Source organism: Protopterus annectens, chromosome 9.part0, assembly GCF_019279795.1.
Source record: "Protopterus annectens isolate FY-2018-M chromosome 9.part0, PAN1.0, whole genome shotgun sequence".
NCBI classification, from domain to species: domain Eukaryota; kingdom Metazoa; phylum Chordata; order Ceratodontiformes; family Protopteridae; genus Protopterus; species Protopterus annectens.
This window is the reverse complement of record NC_056743.1, coordinates 789,153,828-789,175,851: the sequence shown is the minus strand read 5'-3', so window position 1 is coordinate 789,175,851 and position 22,024 is coordinate 789,153,828. Positions and strand designations below refer to the sequence as shown.

Below are 22,024 nucleotides of genomic sequence, written 5' to 3'. Positions count from 1 at the left end.
CAGAGACTACAACACCCCATTTGGGATGTACCTTACAAGACACCTGCAACAGCTGGAAAGACCACAGAAGTACCTCACTAAGAGGATCATTGGCCTCAAATAGGTGCCCTATGCAGCTCGACTGAAGAAACTCCAGCTGTACTTTGTTGCATACCGCCTGCACAGAGGTGATCTCTGCCCAGAATTGATGGACATGCTCCATCTAAAGAAAACCTTATCCCCTCGAGTCACATGCTCTAGGGATCTAAACCTCACCACAACAAAGTATAGGACGTGCTGGAGGGATAGATTCTTTTCCCAGAGACTTCCCATGCTTTGGAACAAGATTCCAATCTACATTAGGCAGAGCTCCTCGCTAGCACTCTTCAAGAGAAACCTTGACGAGTGGATGGGAAACAGAAAGTTTGCACTGGGGATCACTTCAGTGGCTCTGCTGGACAGAGGCACAGGGAACTAATCTAAAGGGCGGCGAATGCCAACACATTCTGGCTAGGCTTATAAATGCCTTCAGGCAGATAGCCTAGTACCTACCTATGAACCTATAATATATATATATATATATATATATATATATATATATATATATATATATATATATAAATTTGTGTGTGTGTGTGTGTGTGTGTGTGTGTGTGTGTGTATGTGTGTATGGATCTAGGACTATTGAACGAAAGTTCAATAGTCCGAATCCACAATCACCGAACACACTAACGAAAGCACTTTCACAGAAAAAGCACTTTTGTTAAAGTGTGTTTAAAAATAAAGAAATAAATAAAACATTACTTTTACGTTTTTGCAGGCAAGCCCCCCTGCATCCCCCACACCCACGCTACTTAAAAATTCTCAATACGAGATTGCACTACAGTGGGGAAAAGGGAATTTTCCGATGTTATGTAGTCCTATCTCACCTCACATTCTTACCTGTGGGTTTGGAGCCGAATATCGGCTCCAACTCGGCCGATTTTTTTAGCTCGAAGTCTTTCATTGGCTGGGCTAAGCAGGTATCCCATGGTGCACTGCTCCATATCCCCAGATCTCGTTTGCCGCTCGTGTAGCTCGGACGTGGTCTCACTTGGCTGTGGCTAAGTACCCTTTTTTCTTGTCTTAAAGAAAAGTTTTGGCTCATAATCAAAGCTATGTTCCCTCGGGCTAGGCCCGTTTCAGTTAGAGGGCCTAGTCCTCCTCATATTGCCTCCTGTGTGAGTACGTTCTAGACCATTTAAGTTAGAGGTTTGGGCTATTCCTTTTCCTTGTGGTCATTAACCTTTTTTGTTGAGAGGTTTGTACTTGTTCTTTAGTGTGTGTGTTTGGTCACTATTTAGTGTTCGTTCCTGCGTTTTGTGGTGTGAGCGCCTGTGAGTTCTTCTCAGACTTGTTTTTTGCTTTTTGGTGTAGTTGTAAAGATGTCCAAAGATCCCAAGGAGAACAAACCTTCGGGTTTCAAAAAGTGCTCTAAATGTGGGTACAAAATGTCCATCACCAATGGGCATTCCATTTGTGTCTATTGCCTGGGAGCTATTCATCTGCAGGAATCCTGCAGTTTTTGTCATGCGTTCAGTCCTAGAGTTCTCCAAGAGAGGAAGAATAAGCTAATTTTAAAGGGACTCTTGAAACCCTCTTTTGAAGAGGCTATGGATTCGTCTCCCAGTGGAAAATCAAAATCTGGCAAGTCAAAAAAGAGATCTCCGGCTCCATCAGCTTCATCGGAACCTCCGGAGAAAATCTCAAAAACTGCATCGACCTCCTCGGCTCCACTGTCCTTGGGGCCGCAGGAAGTGTCGGTGTTGACGGAACCGGCATCGGCTCCAACCTTATTGGAACCTATTAGGAGCCGATCGACCAGTCTCAGACCAGTTTCTCCTGAGAGGAGATCTCAATCTCCCTCCCTGTCTTCCAAATCCTCCAGGACCCTTTCGGATGTGGATGTTGATAGGGTGGTTCAGAGGCTCCTCCAGTCACCGGTTTTGGCAAAATTATTTTTGGCTCCGGCTCAGTCGGCTCCGGAGCCCGTCCCAACCCTGGCTTCGATCATTCCTCCTCCGAGCGCGTCTCTGTCTTCGGAGCCGGAGTGTTCTGCACCGTGTGATGTTACTAGGCTAGCTCCGATGACCCCTTTGGCTCCATCGGTACAGGCATCGGCTCCGACCCTGTCGGCTCCGTCCTCTGGGTTCGGGACTCGAGATTCTTTGGGACATCTCGGGGATTATTTTGGTCTTGAGCCTCCCTCTCAGTGCCTCAGCTTGGGAAACTCCGACTCCCGTCATGGCCTCGGAGGCTGGCCGCTCCTCGGACTCGGGGGGAGGGCCTGCCTTCGAGGCTATGCGGACCACGCTGGCCAGATCAAAAGCTACATCAGGTGGGTCGGTCACTCTGTCCCCCACCACTCTGGTGAGAGCTTCTGATCACCACCCATCCATGGACAGCAGAGCACCGGGGCCTAGGGATACCCCCACGAGTGGTCCCCACATTTCTGAGGGTCCCTCAGAGTTCATGCCTGAGGAGCCCCCTAGAAAGAAAACGTGCAAGAGGAAGCACATAGACTCTCAGGATGAGTCCCTCACCTCTGATACTGACCTCGAGGAATCGGAGTGGTCCCCCAAGTCATCCTCTGATGTTTCCTTCTCCGACATCCTGGAGATACTGAAACAGAGGTGACTGGCCGTCCAAAGCCCCTTCTGAGGAGGAGTCAGTATTCCTTAAGGCTTTTGGTGCTCAGCCCTCCTCCTCCTGGGTGTCTCCACCCTTCGACGAGCTCCTTGATCTGATATGTCGAAGAGTGTGGGAAAACCCTGATTCTGTGGAGCCTGTGCCCAGGCGTCCCAACAAGTTTCTTTCCACCCCCCAGGGCAAAGAGTTTCTGTCTAAAGGAGTTCCTTTATATGCCATGCTGGTGGCGGCAGCCACTCAGAAGGAAGTAGCAGAGTCTTCATCCGTCCATCCTCCTAACAAGGAGTCTAGGACCAATGATTGGTACGGGAAGCGTACCCTCTCATCAGCAACCTTTACCTTACAGTCACTGAATTACCTGTCTCACTTCACTCGGCTCCAGAGAGATCTCCTCAAGAAGTTAGGAGATACTCTTGCAGGTAACGTTCCTGAGGCGGTGGCTCAGATGGTTAATGCCCAGGTCTCTACCCTCAATTCCATTGTCAACTCATCCATGCGGCTCATTTCATATGCAGCAGAGGGAGCGGGTAGGGCAGCAAGCTCAGGAGTCGCCCTTAGAAGGCAAGCCTGGCTGTGCCTGTGTCACTTTGCGGAGGCCTTCAAGTTTTCCTTCACTGACGCCCCCTTTGATGGTTCTTCTTTGTTTGGGACCAAAGTGAAAGACACCCTCACCAGGTGCGAGCAAGAGGGAAAGATCCTGTCTGCCGTAGGGGTCTGTTTTTCCCTTCCTTCTAGGCCTTATCTCAAGGCCCAGCGGGGGGGGGGGGGGGGGGGGTGGTTCAAGAAATCAGAATTTTTTTCCTGCCACACAGGGTGAACCCCCCCTCCACAGGCAGAGGAGAAGGGAGGTTATTCAGGAAGATGCCACCCCAGAGGCAGAGGGGGCCCCCACAATTCGGGAGACTGCGATTCCTTTTGTGGCTCTCCATACTCTCGTTCCTGTGGGAGTGCCCAGCTGTGCTTATCCGAAGCCAGTCGGGGGTCGAATTTCATTATATCCGGAAGCCTCGGAAAGCATCACCCAGGACCGATGGGTGTTCCGGATAATTTCTGGAGGTTATCTCATTCCGTTTCCATCAGAACCCCCTTCAATCAGAAAAATCCCAGATGTTCCACCCAGTCAAAGGGATCAAGCAGCCTCAGATGTCTCAAAGCTGCTAGAAAAAGGGGCCATCCAGCATGTCCCCTCAGACCAAATCGGATTAGGGACTTACTCAAGATTCTTTTTGGTGCCGAAAAGAACAGGGGACCTGAGACCCATATTAGATCTCAGCCAACTGAACAACTATGTACACAAGTCCAAGTTCCACATGGTCATGCTACAATCGTTTCTCCCATTGTTGGGAGAGGAGGTATGGATGTGCTCCATCGATCTCAAGGATGCTTACTACCATGTGAAAATGGAGAGGGCATCCAGAAGTCACCTACGCTTCCAGCTGGGAGCCAGTCAAAATGGACAGGGCATCCAGAAGTCACCTACGCTTCTGGCTGGGAGCCAGTCATTTCCAGTTTTGAGCCCTGCCCTTTGGTCTCACCACAGCCCCCAGGGTGTGCACCAAGTGTATGGCGGTGGTGACAGCTCACTTGAGACGTCAGGGATTCCAGGTGTTTCTGTATCTGGACGACTGGCTCCTTACCGCCCCCACCAAGCATCAACTAGTCCAAACTAGGGACGCTACCATCACTCTATGTCACCAGTTGGGTATAACAATAAATTGGGAAAAATCTGCTTTATTGCCCTCACAGCGTGTCACTTTTATAGGAGCAGAATTAGACACCATTCGAATGCGAGCATTTTTACCGCAGGAGAGGATCAGAGTCTTACAACAACAGATACACATGCTGATGCCCCTCAGGAAAGCGAAAGCAAGATGGGTTCTCCAGCTCCTAGGGACCATGGCAGCAACAATCATGTTGGTCCCTCTAGCGAGATTGCACATGAGAATTCTCCAATGGCTCCCCTTTGTTCAGTGGTCTCTCCAGAGATTTCCACTTTCTCACCCCATTTTGCTCATGGACAGATGCAAGCAGGACCTCGGTTGGTGGCTTTGCACCAACAATTTGGACGGGGGAAGGCCATTCATTCCACCCATCCCAATTGCCACGGTGACCATGGACGTCTCCCAGATGGGGTGGGGGGCATTATCTTGGCAGGACAGTCCAAGGCACGTGGCAAGAACACGAGATACATCTGCATATAAACGTCTTAGAGATGAGGGCAGTGCTACTTGCGTTGCAGGCACTTCAGAGTGTTCTACCTCTAGGGATGATTGCGATACACTCTGACAACATGTCAGTAGTGTGGTATCTAAACAAGCAAGGGGGAACCAGGTCTTACCCTCTAGCAGAGAGGCCATGCGAGTGTGGCATTGGGCAGTAACTTCCCAACGGTTTCTGGTGGCAACACACATTCCGGGGAAGTCCAACGTGATTGCAGACAGGCTAAGCAGAGCTATTCTGATGCCTTACGAGTGGTCCCTGAATCGCCTGGTTGCAGAGCGAATCTTCAGCAGATGGGGTCAGCCTTGCTGCGACCTTTTTTCCAGCCCCCTCAATGCAAAATGCAGCAACTACTTCACGCTGATCCCCCCACAGGGGGAGTCACCCAGGGACACTCTGGTTCGCGACTGGCCCTCCGGTCTGCTTTATGCTTTCCCTCCGTTTCCTTTGCTGTCAAAGGTGATTCAGAAAGCGCAATCCTTGGGAAGCAGAATGATTCTGATTGCTCCACACTGGCCTCGCCAAGTCTGGTTCCCCTTCCTTCAGCAATACCTTGTGGACACTCCTTGGACTCTAGACCCTCAACCAGATTTACTGACACACATGTCGGGACAGTTCCACCCCTCTCTGATGACCCTCTGGTTGACAGCCTGGCTACTCCACTTCCATCGTTCATATATTATCGTCCTCTCATAAACCATCCACTAGAAAAATTTATTCTAGTAAATGGAAGAGGTTTTCTGTCTGGGCACATACCCGAGGCATTGATCCTTACACAGCTCCAATCACTTCAGTCTTGGAGTTTTTGTCTATGCTTTTCCATCAGGGTTCTGCATCAGCTACCATCAAAGTTCAATTGGCAGCGATCTCTAATTTTCATGTCGCGAATTAACCTAGTCTCATGGCTCGTAGGCTATGCAAGGCTTTCCTGAAGGGTACTCTGTTGCTCCGTCCCCCAGTTTCCAAACTAATTATGCCCTGGGATCTCAATTTTGTTCTACAAGCCCTCACTTTACCACCTTTTGAGCCTGCAGCTACCTGCGAATTGAAATTCTTGGCCTGGAAAACAGCCTTCTTAACAGCAATCACTTCAGCAAGGCGAGTTTCAGAAATTCAAGCCCACTCCATCAAACCTCCATACTTAATCTTCCATAAGGACAGGGTCTCTCTTACACCAAACCCTTCGTTCCTTCCTAAAGTGGCTTCTGTGTGTAATCTTAATCAATCCGTTAAATTGCCTGTGTTCTTCCCTCACTTTTCGAACAAGGCAGAATTTAGATTTCATCAGTTGGATGTACACAGACAATTACGCTTCTATCTGCACCGAACAAAAGATATCCGGAAGTCTGATCAACTTTTTGTTTCCTTTTCGGAAAACTGAATGGGGTCCCCGGACTCCAAGGTCACCCTATCTAGATGGATATCTAGTTGTATCTCTTTCATCTACCAAACAGGAGGTAAAGATCTGCCATTTCCAGTCAAGGCTCACTACTCGGGCTATTTCTACATCTACAGCCTATCAGGCCAGATTGTCAATGGATGACATATGTGCTGCAGCTACTTGGGCTTCTCCTCACACATTTGTTTCTCATTACAAATTGGACGTGGTTTCTAGGGGCAGGTCGTCCTTTGGCTCCACAGTTCTCAGGAGTATTTTCCTATGAGCCACCCAGGTTGTAGGTGCTAGGGACACTGTCCCACGGGTAAGGATGTAGGCGAGATAGGACTACATAACATCAAGAAGTTATGTACTCACCATAACGTTCGATGTATGTAGCCCATCTCGCCTCACATTCTTACTTACCCTCCCACCTTCCCCCTTCCTGGAGGATTTGGAGGTTAGGTTGTTCATCTGCAGAGTTCCCTTGCTTGGCTTATTCTTTTACCTGGATGTGGTGTGTGCATGGGGTACAAATGAGTTTCGCAGCAAACTGGATCTGGGGATATAGAGCAGTGCACCATGGGATACCTGCTTAGCCCAGCCAATGAAAGACTTTGAGCTAGAAAAATCGTCAGAGTCGGAGAAGATATTCGGCTCCGAACCCACGGGTAAGAATGTGAGGCGAGATGGACTACATACATCGAACGTTATGGTGAGTACATAACTTCTTGTTATCCTCACTGTAGTGCTATCTCCACAACAGGTATACTTACCCGAAAATGCCTTTCGGTGAAAAGCACTTTCACGCAAGTATGCCCAGCTGAATCTGTTTCAGTTAAGTTGCCGTTCGGTGATCCGTAAGGATCCCATTTATCACTTCACCTAAAACTCATTTCACTTAAGCTCATTTCACCAAAACCAAATCACCTAAAGTTCATTTCACCTAAAACTCATTTCATCTAAAACTCATTTCACTGACCAGCAGTACAATAAGGCAAGTCAAAGGTATATGTCCTTTTCCCCACTGTAGTGCGACCCTGGTGTTAGTATATATATTAAGGGGGGGATAGCCCCCCATTTATTTTGGTTTTATGTTGTCTGGTTTTGTTTTACATTATTTGGTAAAAGACAGCTAGGTGGGGGGCTGTGCCCCCCCACCCCCCTCCTTAATATATATAACTAACACTAGGATCACACTACAGTGGGGAAAAGGACATATACCTTTCAATTGCATTAGAGTACTACTTGTCAGTGAAATGAGTTTTAGGTGAAATGAACTTTAGGTGATTTGGTCTTGGTGAAATGAGTTTAGGTGAAATGAGTTTTAGGTGAAATGATACATATATATATATATATATATATATATATATATATATATATATATATATATATATATATATAGATATATATATAATATATATAAATTGTGTGTGTGTGTGTGTGTGTATATGTATATATATATGTATATGTGTATATATGTATGTGTGTATGTATATCTGTATATATATATATATATATATATATATATATATATATATATGTATATGTGTATATATGTATGTATGTGTGCATATATATTTGTATATATATAAAAAAAAACCACCTGGATAGCCGTTTCCATGAAAACACGTTTATTGACAGGTATTAAGCACAGCACTCAGTAACGCTGACCACAACAGTAAGCAGTACGTTTTCGTCCACAATTTCTTCAGATATACACAAGCAAACTCAAAAACTTGAAAAGGCACAAAATCACTGGAAAAGCGCTAACCTGTGGTGTCCGTGTCTTCTGGTCTTGGTTTGGAGCAGTTTTTTTAGTTTTCCAGATATACACAAGCATTACTTTTGATTCTCTTGCACTTTTAGTGCACAGTGCCCAGACACTAACTGAATATAAATAAGCAGAACATTAAATATCTGTCTCCAACTTTATTGTGTGTGTGTGTGTGTGTGTGTGTGTGTGTGTGTGTGTGTGTGTGTGTGTGTGTGTGTGTGTATATATATATATATATATATATATATATATATATGCATATATGTATGAATATGTAATTTTAGGAGTTTTATTTTACTGTGTATGATGTTTAGGAACTATGATCTGGGAGCACTTTAGGGTCTCTGTCTTCATTTAAACAAACAGAAAATCCAAATAAATTCTGAACAAGACATTCTTCCACCTTAGTGCCTATCAGCATCAACCCCAATGTTTCCCTCCCATTTCATAGCAATGCATGTAGCTAACTTATATGGTGTCCTGTGCAGATCCCCTAACTGGCACCCCAGCCACCTCAGCTGAGGAGCAAAAATATAAATAAATAAATAAAACACTCTCTTATCTACTCTACAAGCTATAGAAAGCTGCTTGCTAAAACTGTGTTAAACAGCTTGCCACACTTCTAAGCATATGCCTCAGACTAAGAGCTTTTGCAGAGATGTAAACACAGTACTGTCATTCATTTATGAAACCATAATTTCCATGGGTCTTCAGAAATCAACACCTGTACTGAACTCATGTGTCCATGGCACCCATCAATCATGGCTCCTGACAGCTTGCACCAAGAGCAGTTGCCTAATTCATCCCATCACCCTGTCCTCCTTATGGCTCTTAATTGAGGTTCAGGAGTAGCAGATAAAATGCAGTATGTTTGTTAATTCAGACTCCACATTGTCTTTTCTGTACTGAATTAATAAGTCCATATATTTTGCAGTGCTGTTAAGTAATACCTATATAAAAAAAAGTCTGAGTAATAGTTAATAATCTCTTTGGGTAAACTGGGACATCTCTGCTTTCTAAGAACTTACTACTTGCATATGTTTGCTAGATTATTTTTTTATTATTGTTTTTATTATAGTCCTCTTGCAAGAAAGGCCACTAGATGTATTTTTGTGAGAATGTGTGTGTTTTTTTTAATTACTTTTCAGAGAGTTTATAATTGGTATCTTGCAAAGTAAACGGGTCTGTCACATTACAATCATGTGAGTAACTAAAGCTACGTATAGGCAGTCTAAAGAATTGCATTGGTTAACCTCACCTCTGGAATATTGTGAAGGCTTAGGGCAGACTGCATGATATTCATTACAAAATATTCCAGGTTCATTTTGTAAGGAAAACAAGTCATCTTTGCATTTTTGCTGCATCTGGTAAACCTCAGTGACAGTTCTTACCTTCAGATTTTTTTTTTGTATACAGTAAACTCATAATTTTGTTCTAAAGGGATATATGTTAAAAAAAATATATGGTGAGAATATTTACCTTTGACCAACAGAAATGCAGTAAAATATGCAATCAGAGCCACATTTCCACAACCTAACAATCCTTTCTAGCACAAATTCATTTTCAGTAAAGTACACTTTGTGACTTTGATACTAAAAGTATTTCCAAAAGCATAATGGCAGATTTTCTTGCCTCTATCAGTATGTTACAATATTGTCAAAGATACAGTGATAGAATTCTTTGTATCCTAGAAATGCAACAATAGAGAAGACATTTCCTTTAAGATTATGTGGCATTAAATCAAAAAATGCCAAGAGCTTTATGCTGATTACATAATCAGTTAGTGAATCTAATCTAGAAAAGATGGTAATTTAACATTTGGTGACTATAGTCATTTAAAGAATATAGTCTATAGAAGAGTTATTTCCAAAAAGATATGGCTGTACAAGGATAAAGAATGCAAGAAACCAACACAGGTAATTATGCTCACTACTGTTCCTTGGAGAGGGAGTTGAAATGCATTTTGTTTTGCATAATTTTCTTTAACCTGATTTCTCAGATAGTTTATACAAGGCACTGCTAACAGTAACTTTACTTTTAGGACTAGCAGCTCAGCCATTGTTCTATCTGGATGACTAGTATCTGTGAAGTACATATCATGCTATGAGTAAATAAGTGATTATGGGTGATGTTTTTTTTTTTCTTTTTTCTGCTTTCTAATTCATGATCGTTCTTATTTTTCAGGATGAAAAATTGACTAAACAAGAGATTCTGGATAATTGGAATATGTTTGTTGGTAGCCAAGCAACTAATTATGGGGAAGATCTAACACGCAAACATGATGAATTGTGATTCTTTTTTTTTTTTAATAACAGTTCCAGCCAATCACAGCTTTGCATCGATTCCACTAACTGTTCTTAAGCTGCGTGTGATTTACTTATCTAATTTGGATTCTTTGACTGACTATATTTGTTCCTTTTTATACCACTTAATTATGCACAGTATTCAAGTGGCAGTGGCTTATTATAGAAGACTTATGAACAAAACATGGATACATGGACAGTATTACTGTTTAACTCAAATGTAAATGAAAGCCAAAGACTGGTCTTCCTTCCAACAGCTTCCTTGTCTTCCCATTGAGGGTGTTACAACTCTGCTGTGATTGATACCAAGCTACTGTTTGCTTTTTAATGAACTTTTGTTTTAAAATGTTCAGTCACGTTCATTTTGTATGTGTGTTGTTAAATCTAGAAAAACGTTTTATGAAGCATCTTTCTATAGTGAGATACATTCTAGGACCTGATGTGTTAAGCATTGCTTTCTTCTGCCTTGGAGAAGAAAGGATAGCTAGTTATTTTATTTCCAGTATGCCATTTTACAGTCGTATGAAGACATACTCAAGTATTTTTATCTGATTTAATGTGGTCTAACATTTCTGTAATAAGTTCACTTTTATACTGGAAACCCAGAGTTAGCATAGTCTCTGTGAATAGTAAATATGTGCAATCCACACATAACCTCAGGGAAACTTGTTTAGCAGCACTCCAGGCACTAGCCTTGTTTTTCATATGAATCATTTGTTTTTGACACAGCTTGGTATCCTCCTAATAATGTATTAACTCTTTTGGAAGGAGAGAAAGAGAGGTGTACAGCATGTGGAAGTGTCTGCTACTATATTTGCCCAGAAAGTGTCATTGCTTAAGAGACCAAGAAGCTGGGATTTGAATTTTCATATCAGAGAGATTTTTTTTATTTTTAAGTAGCATTCCATAAACTCTGATAAATAAACTTTGGACCAGACGCTATGTAATGCTAGCTCTATATCAAGTTTTTTACAAAAGATATTCAGATGTACTTCACCATTTTTACTCACAAAATACAGTTTTGATTTTGTCCATAAACTGCTTACTGTTTATGTATTTCAATAAATATGGTCGTATTTGTCTGTATACAGGATGGCATTGATACAGCCCTGTAGATGATGTATACTAAGTAAGGGAGGATTAACTCCTGTAGCACCCTATCTGCATTCCTCAGACTAGCCCCTAAAGTGCCATGTCATATGAAGCAGTGTTCCTATCGTGCCCAAAGCCCCTATGAACGCTCCCTTCAAAAATATATGCATTCCTCACTCATTCGATCAGTTTAGCATGCACAACCATGATTGGTTGGCTCTGTGATTGTGTATGTTTAACTGCATAAAAAACATGCATTTCCGTTAAGGAAAAAAAGATAAAAACAGTTTGTGATACCTTTTTAACAACTTATCAAGTTGATCCCCCAGCAGCCAAGCAGATGCGTACGGCACATTCTGTACACAACTCTCTCACAAAGCTAGCTGCTGTCCCAAAGTCATGAAAATTATTTCATTCTCCTACCTGTATTACTGGTGGTGTGGTGTTTTGCCAGCTGTTCTATCCTGAACTGCATAGACATCAGACATCACAGAAAGACTGTCCAATTGAATAGCAGATCTCCTTGCAGTGGCCGACAGAAAGTGACTTCACAAACCCAAGATTTAGTTGTAGGGTAAACTCATTGGAAGTTTCACTACCTTTCTTTTTTTAATCACAATTTCATGACTCTCATTTTTCAAAAAAAATGTATGTCAATGCAAAACTTGTTCTAACTTTGGAAAGGAATTTGAGTAATATTGTCCTTTATTTTGAGCCTTTGTCCTCCCCCTCACTTATTTTTCACTTTATCCAAATTATATGTAGAGCAAAGAAGATGACATTTGCAACAGTGCTGCAGATCATGAAGGGTAACAGGTCTTTTTCTTTGTTCTTCGCCAAACGATGAGAAGTTTTTATCATTTGTTGGACTTTTGCTATTTTTGGTGGTACATCCAGGATGAAGCCACTCAGGAACTGGAGACTCGAGTGTGAGCTCGTTGTGTACCAGGAAGGAGGAGGGGTATGTACGGCCACAGTATAGTGGTTTGTTAATGGTTTAGTGTGATGCAGAAACAGCTGTTTTTATTTTTTCATTTGTATTTTTTATTTTTGGAGTTGTATCTGACAAACCAGATAAAGCATATAAATGCCAAATGGAATGGATTCTAACAGGAAAAATCACACAATAACTGATATAAAATACTCTTCTTTAATAAACAAACAATGATTTAGTGTGTTCATCCACCAACAGTATAGACTTCATCAGAATACATTTAATTACTAGTTAATCACTTAAATACTTTCTAAATTTTAAAATTTACAACTACACCAGTTTGGTATTGGAGGCTGATCATTTTAGATTGTTGTCAAAGGGGATGACATACATACCCAGAACATGTTTTCATCTTCTTGATTGTTTAACAGAGATTAAACTGTTTCTTAGGAAAATAAATCTAGCTATTATTTTTCAGAATAGATCTCAGCAAGTAGTTACAGGAAACAGAAAAAAAAACAAATGTTCCTCCCAATCACCCTAGTGTTGCAGTATATGAAAGAATGGTCACTAGAGAAATATCTAAGTTACAGAATGATATTAGGTAAAAACATTTTCAGAGTAACTTAACTGGAGATGAAATACATACTTTGGAACAGCTTAAGCAAGACCATCAAATCAGGGTTATGAAACCCGATAAGGGTGGGGGGTGGTCATTTATGATGCACTAGAATATATTAACAAAATGTATGAGATTCTACAGACATCTGGTAACTATGAAATAGTATCTATTAACAAAATACATATAGCTTATAAGCGTATTGATATGTATTTGGAAGAGTTTTTATTGGACAACCGCATCTCAATAGATACATACAGTTTTCTCAAAGTGGAACATCCCATATTAGCAACCATTGTGGGGATACCTAAGGTACATAAGAATGTTAAAAATCCCCCTTTTCGTCCTATAGTTTCAGGCAGCCATTCCAAAACTTTTCCTTTGGGAGTAGCTATAGATAGCTGGTTAAAACACATCTATGAGAAAATGCCCCACATGATTAAGGATTCATGGATTTTTCTAGGTGGCTTATCCCCCAGTCTTTGGAAAGGGGGATTAACTTTTATCACTATAGATGTGCTAGACCTTTTTTTCATGTATACTCAAACAATTGGGGTTAGAGGGATTTTGTAATAGTTGTTGTGTCTTTCGGCTTTTCCCGGTTAGGGGTCGCCACAGCGGACCTCCAGTCCGCTAATGATTGGCAGTAGATTTTTACGTGCCGAGTTGCTGGCCCTGACGCACAACCTTCAATGAAGGCATGCCCATTCACGCATGTCTCCACACAGGACAACGTCTTACTGTGAGGCAACAACGCTACTGCAGCACCACCACCGCAGTGGATTTTGTAATAGTATTAAACAATATAGTAGTTTGGAATGGGAATTTGTCAGTCTTATTATGGAGTTTGTCTATTGTACTTGATCACAACTATATTTACTTTGAGGGTGAACACTATCGACAGACCAGGAGGGTGGCGATGGGGGCCGCGTGTGCTTCCATGTTTGCCAACCTGGTCATGTTAGATTGGGAGAACCAGTTCGTCTTCAAAAGTGAATATTACAAGTACATTAGACATTACTCCCATTTTTTTGGATGACATTTTTATATTATGGGATGGCCCCTATGATAGTATTAAGGAGTTCATCGAATACCTAAACAGTACGAGCACCTTCTTGAGGTTTACCCATATGTGTGATACAGGTGGCATTGCCTACCTAGATACGTATATATCTTATGGACTAGGGGGATTTAAATCTCGAATGTATAGGAAAACTACCTTCTCTAATGGTTATCTCGAGTGTTCCAGCAACCATCCTAGAAAAATGATGAGGAACATCTTTAAAGGGAAGTGCATAAGGGCAGCGGAAATGATGTCCCTATATACTGAGATGGTTGAAGAGATTTACTTTTTAACTTATTTATTTAGTCAGAGAGGATATCCCAGACATATGTTGGATGACATTGAGAAATATGTAATTGAGTGGGGTAGAAAATACCCACCTATCTTAGGAAAGGGTATAGGTAAGAATACATCCTTGTGTAATATTGACACCAATACAAATTATCAGAGGGCTTGCATTTTGGAATATCCCCCTATGTGAACCAAGTAAAACAGATATTAAATAATAATTGGAATATTTTGTTGGCAGATAATGAGGTTAGGAATATAGTGGGTGAAACACCATCACTCATATATAAAACGGGGTGTAATATTAAACATAACTTAGAACGGATCAACACTATTAGAGAAATAGGGGGACAAGGAAAAAATGCTAGGAGATGTGGTAGTTGCAAACAATGTCATGCTATTTTAGAAGTAGAAGGGGTGACCCTAGAAAATATCAATAGCACTAAGATTATATTTAGGCAAGGAAATTGTAACTCAAAGTATATTGTATATATGACTTAAGTGTATGACCTGCCCCATTTATTGTATAGGTAAAAAGGGAGAGGCCCCTAAGAAAGAGAATTTATGACCATCTCTATAACATCAAGAGAAAGGATGGTAATAATGCCCTATATAGGCATATAGGTAAAACAGGGGACCATCACTTTTTTAGGTTTGCCATATTGGAGCAGGTCAAACTGGGGCCCCGAGGTGGTAATTTTAAAGCAGTCTTGGGACATAAGGAAGTTAAATGGCAATTACTAACAGATGCCATGAATATGCCAGGTCTAAATGACCATATTACCATCAAACCTCTTTTACAAATGCAGGTTTAAGTATTAAATGTGATATATACAGTATGTATCTTATGAGTTTATTATAAGGTTGTTTTATAAAAGACTTTTATGAGATGTATTTAGTGTTGGATTGTTAATAAGATTATTTTTACAAATAATCTTTCTTCTTAGTTGCATGATTTTTATTTTTTTGTTTAACAATTTTTATTTAATTTTTATATGATGCTTATTTTAAGCAAAATGGGATTGTACAGTTTCATAATGCATACACTCCTCCTCCTCTTCTTCTTTCAGCTTTTCCCGGTTAGGGGTCACCACAGCGGATCACCTGTCCGCTCATGATTGGCAGTAGAGTTCCACAGTGTCAAGTTGCCAGCCCGGCACCCAACCTTCCACACACGGCACACACACACACACACACATTCACTCACACCTAGGGCCAATTTAGAATGTTCATTCCACCTACAGCATGTCTTTGGGATGTGGGAGGAAATTGGAGCACCTGGAGGAAACCCACGTGACCACAGGGAGGACATGCAAACTCCACACAGAAGGCACCCCAGCCAAGGATCAAATCAGAGAACCTCTTGCTGTGAGGCGACAACGCTAACCACTGCACCACCATGGCCGCCCTTCATAATGCATACACTAATGTAATTTAATGTTTGAACATACAGTTTTATGCATTTAAATGCTATAGGGATATTTAACATTTGCACTTTAGTACTTTTGCTTTAAATTTAGCTGGGATTATTAGTAGTTAGTAACACTGGCACCAAAAAAGAAAGTATTTAAGTGATTAACTGGTAATTAAATGTATTCTGATGAAGTCTACACTGTTGGTGGATGAAAGCACTAAATCATTGTTTGTTTATTAAAGAAGAGTATTTTTTATCAGTTATTGTGTGCCTTTTCCTGGTGGAATCCATTCCCTTTAGTGTTTATTTGCTTTATCTGGTTTTTCTTGGTTGATTAAATGCTATTTTTGATTTTTAGTTGTATCTGACAGAAGTCGTTTGATGCCATTGATTTATTATTTGATAGCTTGGAGGGGATGCTTGCATGCTCCCACATGTGCACTGAGTCCCTTCGGTAGTTCAACTTGCTGTTTGGTAGGCATATTCTTGGCTTTCTTCTTGCTGCTACAATAAGAATGGCACAGTGAGTGCAATACCTCCCTCTCAAGGATGGCGTTAATGGCTAAAGAACTTCACTTTCATTTGCCATACAAACATGGCATAAAAATAGTGACCAAAAAGTAGAGTAAATATATACTGCTAAATGTTTTACATGTTGTGAGACTGCTTTGGAGAATCATTTATTGGAAAGAGGAGATGGTGGCAGGTGTCATTTACTTCAGTCATACATCCTAGGCATACACAGTTAATACAGTGGTTCTGAGTGTGTTTATTTGCAAGGTGTGTGTGTGTGTGTGTGTGTGTGTGTGTGTGTGTGTGTGTGTGTGTGTGTGTGTGTGTGTGTGTGTGTGTGTGCGCGTGTGTGTGAAACTAGCTGTTCTTCTCTTATTGCTCTGTGTTACAGGAGTTATGCTGCAGCTGATGTGCTTTGTGGTTCTTCATGTTTCACTGTTCTAGAAGTGGGTATTAGGGGCTGCGAAAGCGCCTCACTGAGTACTGATGGACTGGCGACTAGCTTAATGGAAGCATCATCAGGTTTTGGATATATGCGGTCTGTCTCTGTCTTTATCCTTATGTTTTTTCAGAAGATCGGTAGCCGGATGGCTTAATGAAGCCATTTCGGAATATGGAGAATGACAGCGAAAGAATTTAGCGACAAAGATAGCCCGATGATGAATAGTTCGGGCATTGAACAAGACACAAAACCGACAGAGAGGAACGTCGTGGTCTGGGCCTAAGCAGGTGACGCAATAAGAATGAAAATCTCTGTGAGGTATTTGCTTTCCACAGGCAAGACAATTGTTAACTTTTTCTGACATCGGTTAGAGCAAGAAAAACAGTATCCTCAATGGGGTACTTAGCTTTAGAAGACTTCAGGTTTGAAACTCGAAAAATGAAAATTTCAGGTAGCGGCTGACTGGCACTTGCGAACTGCTTCTGCTTCGGGCTCCCGCATGGCAAGAAAAGCTGATGTAATGGCGTTGGCTGCATGTTTTATACCCCTGATGACCTGACGTCATGGAAGAGGTGACAGCATCCGATGCAGAAATCCCAAGACTCTGGTATTTGGGCCGACTGAGGGTTACCTGCAGGCAGATAACCCAAGTGTGAGGACTGCAACAGTTAATACACTCGAACATCTACATTTATGGTAAGTGTACACAACGCCAGCAAGAAGAGTTTTGTTGTTTTATTTGCAGAAGGTGTGTGTCTGTGTGTGTCTGTGTGTGTCTGTCTGTGTGTGTTGTTACTCAGGCTCAAATAGCCTCAATTCTCTACCCATACCACCACATGTGATTCAGGGAATTGAGTCCGTAGCTCTCAACTGTCTAGATTTTCACAGAATATTTGGCTTATACTTTTAGTCTGTTCCTGTTAAAATTTGTGGTTTTCTGACAAATTAGTGAGAACTGAATTCACTAAATAATGAGAGCCCTTTAAGTTTCAGTGTTCCTATCTTTCACGAAACACATGGTAACACAAAACACTTTATTTTAGCAACTTTCTAAGATTATACAAGCAATATTTAAAACATGTCCCTGGTTTTGGGCCTTTGCCCCCCCCCCCAATAAAGGCTTTTTCCAGATTTATTGTGCTACAAAGTTGAGAGATTTAGTTGTGTCAAGTGGATTTTACAAGGAGCTGAGAGTTTCAGGGAAGAGAAGTTTAGTGCTACTTATGCTAAGTTGTTTGCATTGTTAGTAGCACAACAGGTAGTATACTTGCTTTTGATGCAGAAGGCTGTGGGTTCTCACTGATACTGTAGTGTGTTGTACTTTAAAGGGAGCGGATGTTGCAGTCCTATGAATGTCCTCCTTTGGAGGAGTTACCTAGTAACTATGTTTCTGTTATCAGTTTGCCATCCATTCCCCATTGCAAAATTACTAGCTTATTTTTTAATGTAGCATAGGCAATTTATTCTTCAAGGGCAACAGGCACTTTTATTTGTAGATGAAACAATGAAATAAAAAGTTCTTTGCTAGCAGCAACCTCTTCATTAGTTACAGATCCCTTTAATGGGGAATTATTTAGATGATTACTTATGCAGAGATTTTGCATATTTACGGATATTGGTGAATTGTAATGACAGAAGTTTGAGTCGCTGTTTATGGTTGAAATTTTCTGAAATGGGTAGTTTTGTCATTATTGGTTCATACATTTTGTTTCCTTGCATACTTAGAAGACTGTTCCAAACTACAAATTTAAAAAACAAATTCTAACAAGTGGTGCTGTATTATACAAGGAATATAATTTAATACAATCAGGAAGGTGGGGAAGAGACCAGTCACCAGTGGATTCCCCCAGGGTTTGGTGCTGAGCATTTTTCTGTTTGGCATATACATCTCAAAAGTAGAAAGAAATATTAAAGGGCTTTGGCCAACTAAGTTTGAGATGACTGCAAGCTAGGAGCAGTTATTGAATCCCCAAATGACTTAGCCATCATGCAGGAAGGTTTATCCCAAACAATAACTGGTGCCAGAATCATGAATTGAAGCTAAACTCAAATACATTATCATATCCTTTGGGAAGTCATCTACACCAGGGAACTGACAAATTGACAATGCCCCCTGAGAAATGACCCGGTTGTTTGGCATTTGGGTACTTGTGTGTACAATGACCTAACTTTTCACCAACATGTGGCCAGAGTCATAAAGTCTTTCTATATTGCACAGCTTATAAACAAATTGATTTTGACTAGATCTAGAAATGTTATTCCCCCCTTTACAAAGCTGTCATTATGTCAATCATTTTGTATAATATCCACATTGGCATGTATCTGCACAGACCATTGCAACAACTGGAATACCCACAGAGATACCGTACTAAAAGGATACAAGTCCTAAACAATAAGGTCTTGCATGGACAACCTCAGAGATTTATCACTATACTCAGTATCCTAGAGTGTTTAGAGGTGACATGTCTGGCATACATGGCATCCTCCGACCTAATACAGATGGACCTAATGGACATCAGCAAGTCAAATGGCATCAGAAATACTCAGTCCAGGTATCTAAACTGAATGTTGTGGAGAGATGGATATACATTTCAGAGGCTACCACTGTTCCAGAACAGACTATCCATTCAAGTAAAACAAAGCTCATCCCTGTCCATATTCAAATGCAACTTGGATCTAAGGATGGGTAATAGAAAATGTACTCCAAGATTGCCCCTCATGCCACTAATAGATAGAGGCAGTTCCTAAATGCTGCATCCCTTACATGGGTCCCCTCAAATTATCTATAGTGTGATCAAACTATCGCCCTATAAGCCTGACTAGCCTGGTCTGCAAGGCTATGGAATGCATCATCATGGAACTCATTAACAGAGACATTGGGAACCTCCAAACCTTGGACCCTACCCAGTTTGGCTTTGATAAGGGCAGGTCATGCCTCCTAAACCTGGTGGGCTGCATTAGACAAGGGAAAGGAGGTCCAAACAGCCTGCCTAGACCTCGCAAAGGCTTTTGACACCATTCCCCATTCTAGTATTATAGACAAGCTCACCAGCTTGAACATAAACCCCTACGTCACAAGATGGGTTGCCAGCTGGCTCATGGATAGAACCCACATGGTGAGAGTTGCAGGCTCTATGTCCGACTCTAAACCAGTTACAAGTGGCATCCCCCAAGGCTCAGTCCTAGGACCCCTCCTGTTCAGTATATACTTCTCAGAGGTATAGGCAAGCATAGGAGGACTATGGCTGACCAAGTTCACAGACTACTGCAAACTAGGGGCCATAATTGATTCTCCAACTGATACAGACACCCTCTAGAAGGGTCTCCCTGAGATGGATACTTGGTATCAAAATCATGGCCTCGAGCTAAATGCCAAAAAGTGCGTAGTCATCCCCTTTGGAAAAAATAAAGTACCCACGAACTACCACATAGGTGGTAGTCCCCTAAATACAGAAAATGTAATAAGGGATTTGGAGACCCAAGTAGATAGTAATCTCTCCTTTGATAATCATATTGCCAAGGTGGTTAGAAAATCCTTCTATGTGGCCCACCTAATCACAAAAGGGCTCACATCTAGAACAAAAGAGGTTATCGTGCCTCTCTACTCATCACTCATTAGACCCATTATAGAATACAACGCCCCATTTGGGATGTACCTTACAAGACACCTGCAACAGCTGGAAAGACCATAAAAGTACATCACCAAGAGGATTACTGGCCTCAAACAGATGTCATATGCAGCCCGACTCAGGAAACTCCAGCTGTACTCAGTTGCATACCGCTTACTCAGAGGTGATCTCTGCCTGATATACAAGGCCATGTCCAACCCAGAATTGATGGATATGCACCACCTAAAATCCCGGAGAGCCACACGCTCTAGAGATATAAACCTCACCACAACAATAAATAGGACATGCTGGAGGGATAGATTCCTGTCCCAGAGAGTCCCCATGCTTTGGAACAGGATTCCAGTATACATCAGGCAGAGCCCCTCACTAACACTTTTCAAGGGAAACCTTGACGGGTGGATGGGAAACAGAAAATTTACACCGGGGATCACTGCAGTGGCTCTGCTGGACAGTGGGCCAGGGAACTAATGGCTCTGCTGGACAGAGGCACGGGGAACTAATCTAATGGGGTGGCGAAAGCCAACACATTCTGGCTAGGCTTATAAATGCCCTTGGGCAGATAGCCTGGTACTTACCTATGAACCTATAAATTTAGTCTCACTAGGGCTAATATACAATTATCAGCCATGCGATAGGTAAGACCAATCAGGAAATGTTAATTCAAGCACCAAAAGGGAAATTGGCTATGCTTAAAATGTCCTCCAGGTGAACCTATGTTGTGGTAGTAAATAGTTTTAAAAAAATTGCCCTTTTTAGATCACTAAGTGCCCCTCTCACCCACCGCCCCCCCCAGTCTACAACAGCTTCCGGCACCTCTGTTGTGAGACTGGTGTGTGTGACATGTCTGTGTCTGTTTGCACACGCATTCTGCAGTCAGTGCATTTGCACTGACAGTAACAAGATGATATACACAGTGGGATAAATTCTTTTCATGGGTTTCAGTAGTAATTTTGTTACATTCAAAGAGGGTAAGCAGACTCTTTTAGAGGTGTTTGTATTAGACATTCTTGGCATGTTGTTTTGCTGCTAAACAACACTAACTGCTATTGTATGAATGGAGAAGGCACAAACTGCATTTTAGCTATCTACATTGGATGTATGCACCACAATAACTCTTGAACTGTGTGTGTGTGTGTGTGTGTGTGTGTGACACCACAGTAACTTGAACCCACATGTGTGTGTGGCACCACAGTAACTTGAACCCACATGTGTGTGTGGCACCACAATAACTTGAACCCACATGTGTGTGTGGCACCACAATAACTTGAACCATGTGTGTGTATGGCACCACAATAACTTGAACCATGTGTGTGTGGCACCTCAATAACTTGAACCGTGTGTGTGTGTGTGTGTGTGTGTGTGTGTGTGTGTGTGTGTGTGTGGCACCTCAATAACTTGAACCGTGTGTGTGTGTGTGTGTGGCACCTCAATAACTTGAACCACGTGTGTGTGTGTGTGTGTGTGTGTGTGTGTGTGTGTGTGTGTGCGCGTGTGTTTGTGCACATGTTTGTATGTGTGTGTGTGTGTGTGTGTGTGTGTGTGTGTGTGTTATGTGGGGAGCAAAATGAAAGTGTACATACTGCTGGAACATTCTGCACATATAGCATGTGTCTACCACCACTTTGTAGTGTTTTTCCTTCTGTACCAACAAAAGTTTCTGTAAATGTATTTAATAAATTAGACAG

The 22,024-nt window shown here is 41.8% G+C and overlaps 1 protein-coding gene across 3 annotated transcripts in view; it reads left to right on the top strand.

Annotated features, from left to right (window-relative positions):
• Positions 1-22,024, top strand: part of LOC122811531 (calumenin-like) — a 289,748-nt gene that overhangs the window by 211,213 nt on the left and 56,511 nt on the right. For 2 of the 3 annotated variants that reach the window (XM_044083425.1, XM_044083426.1), the window contains exon 7: positions 10,227-11,383. The exons of the other annotated variant lie outside the window; for it this stretch is intronic. In XM_044083425.1, the coding sequence (XP_043939360.1) occupies positions 10,227-10,334 (108 nt within the window). In that variant the 3' untranslated portion in view covers positions 10,335-11,383. Of the gene's footprint in view, positions 1-10,226; positions 11,384-22,024 lie in introns of those variants that run through there. 3 annotated transcript variants of the gene reach the window in all.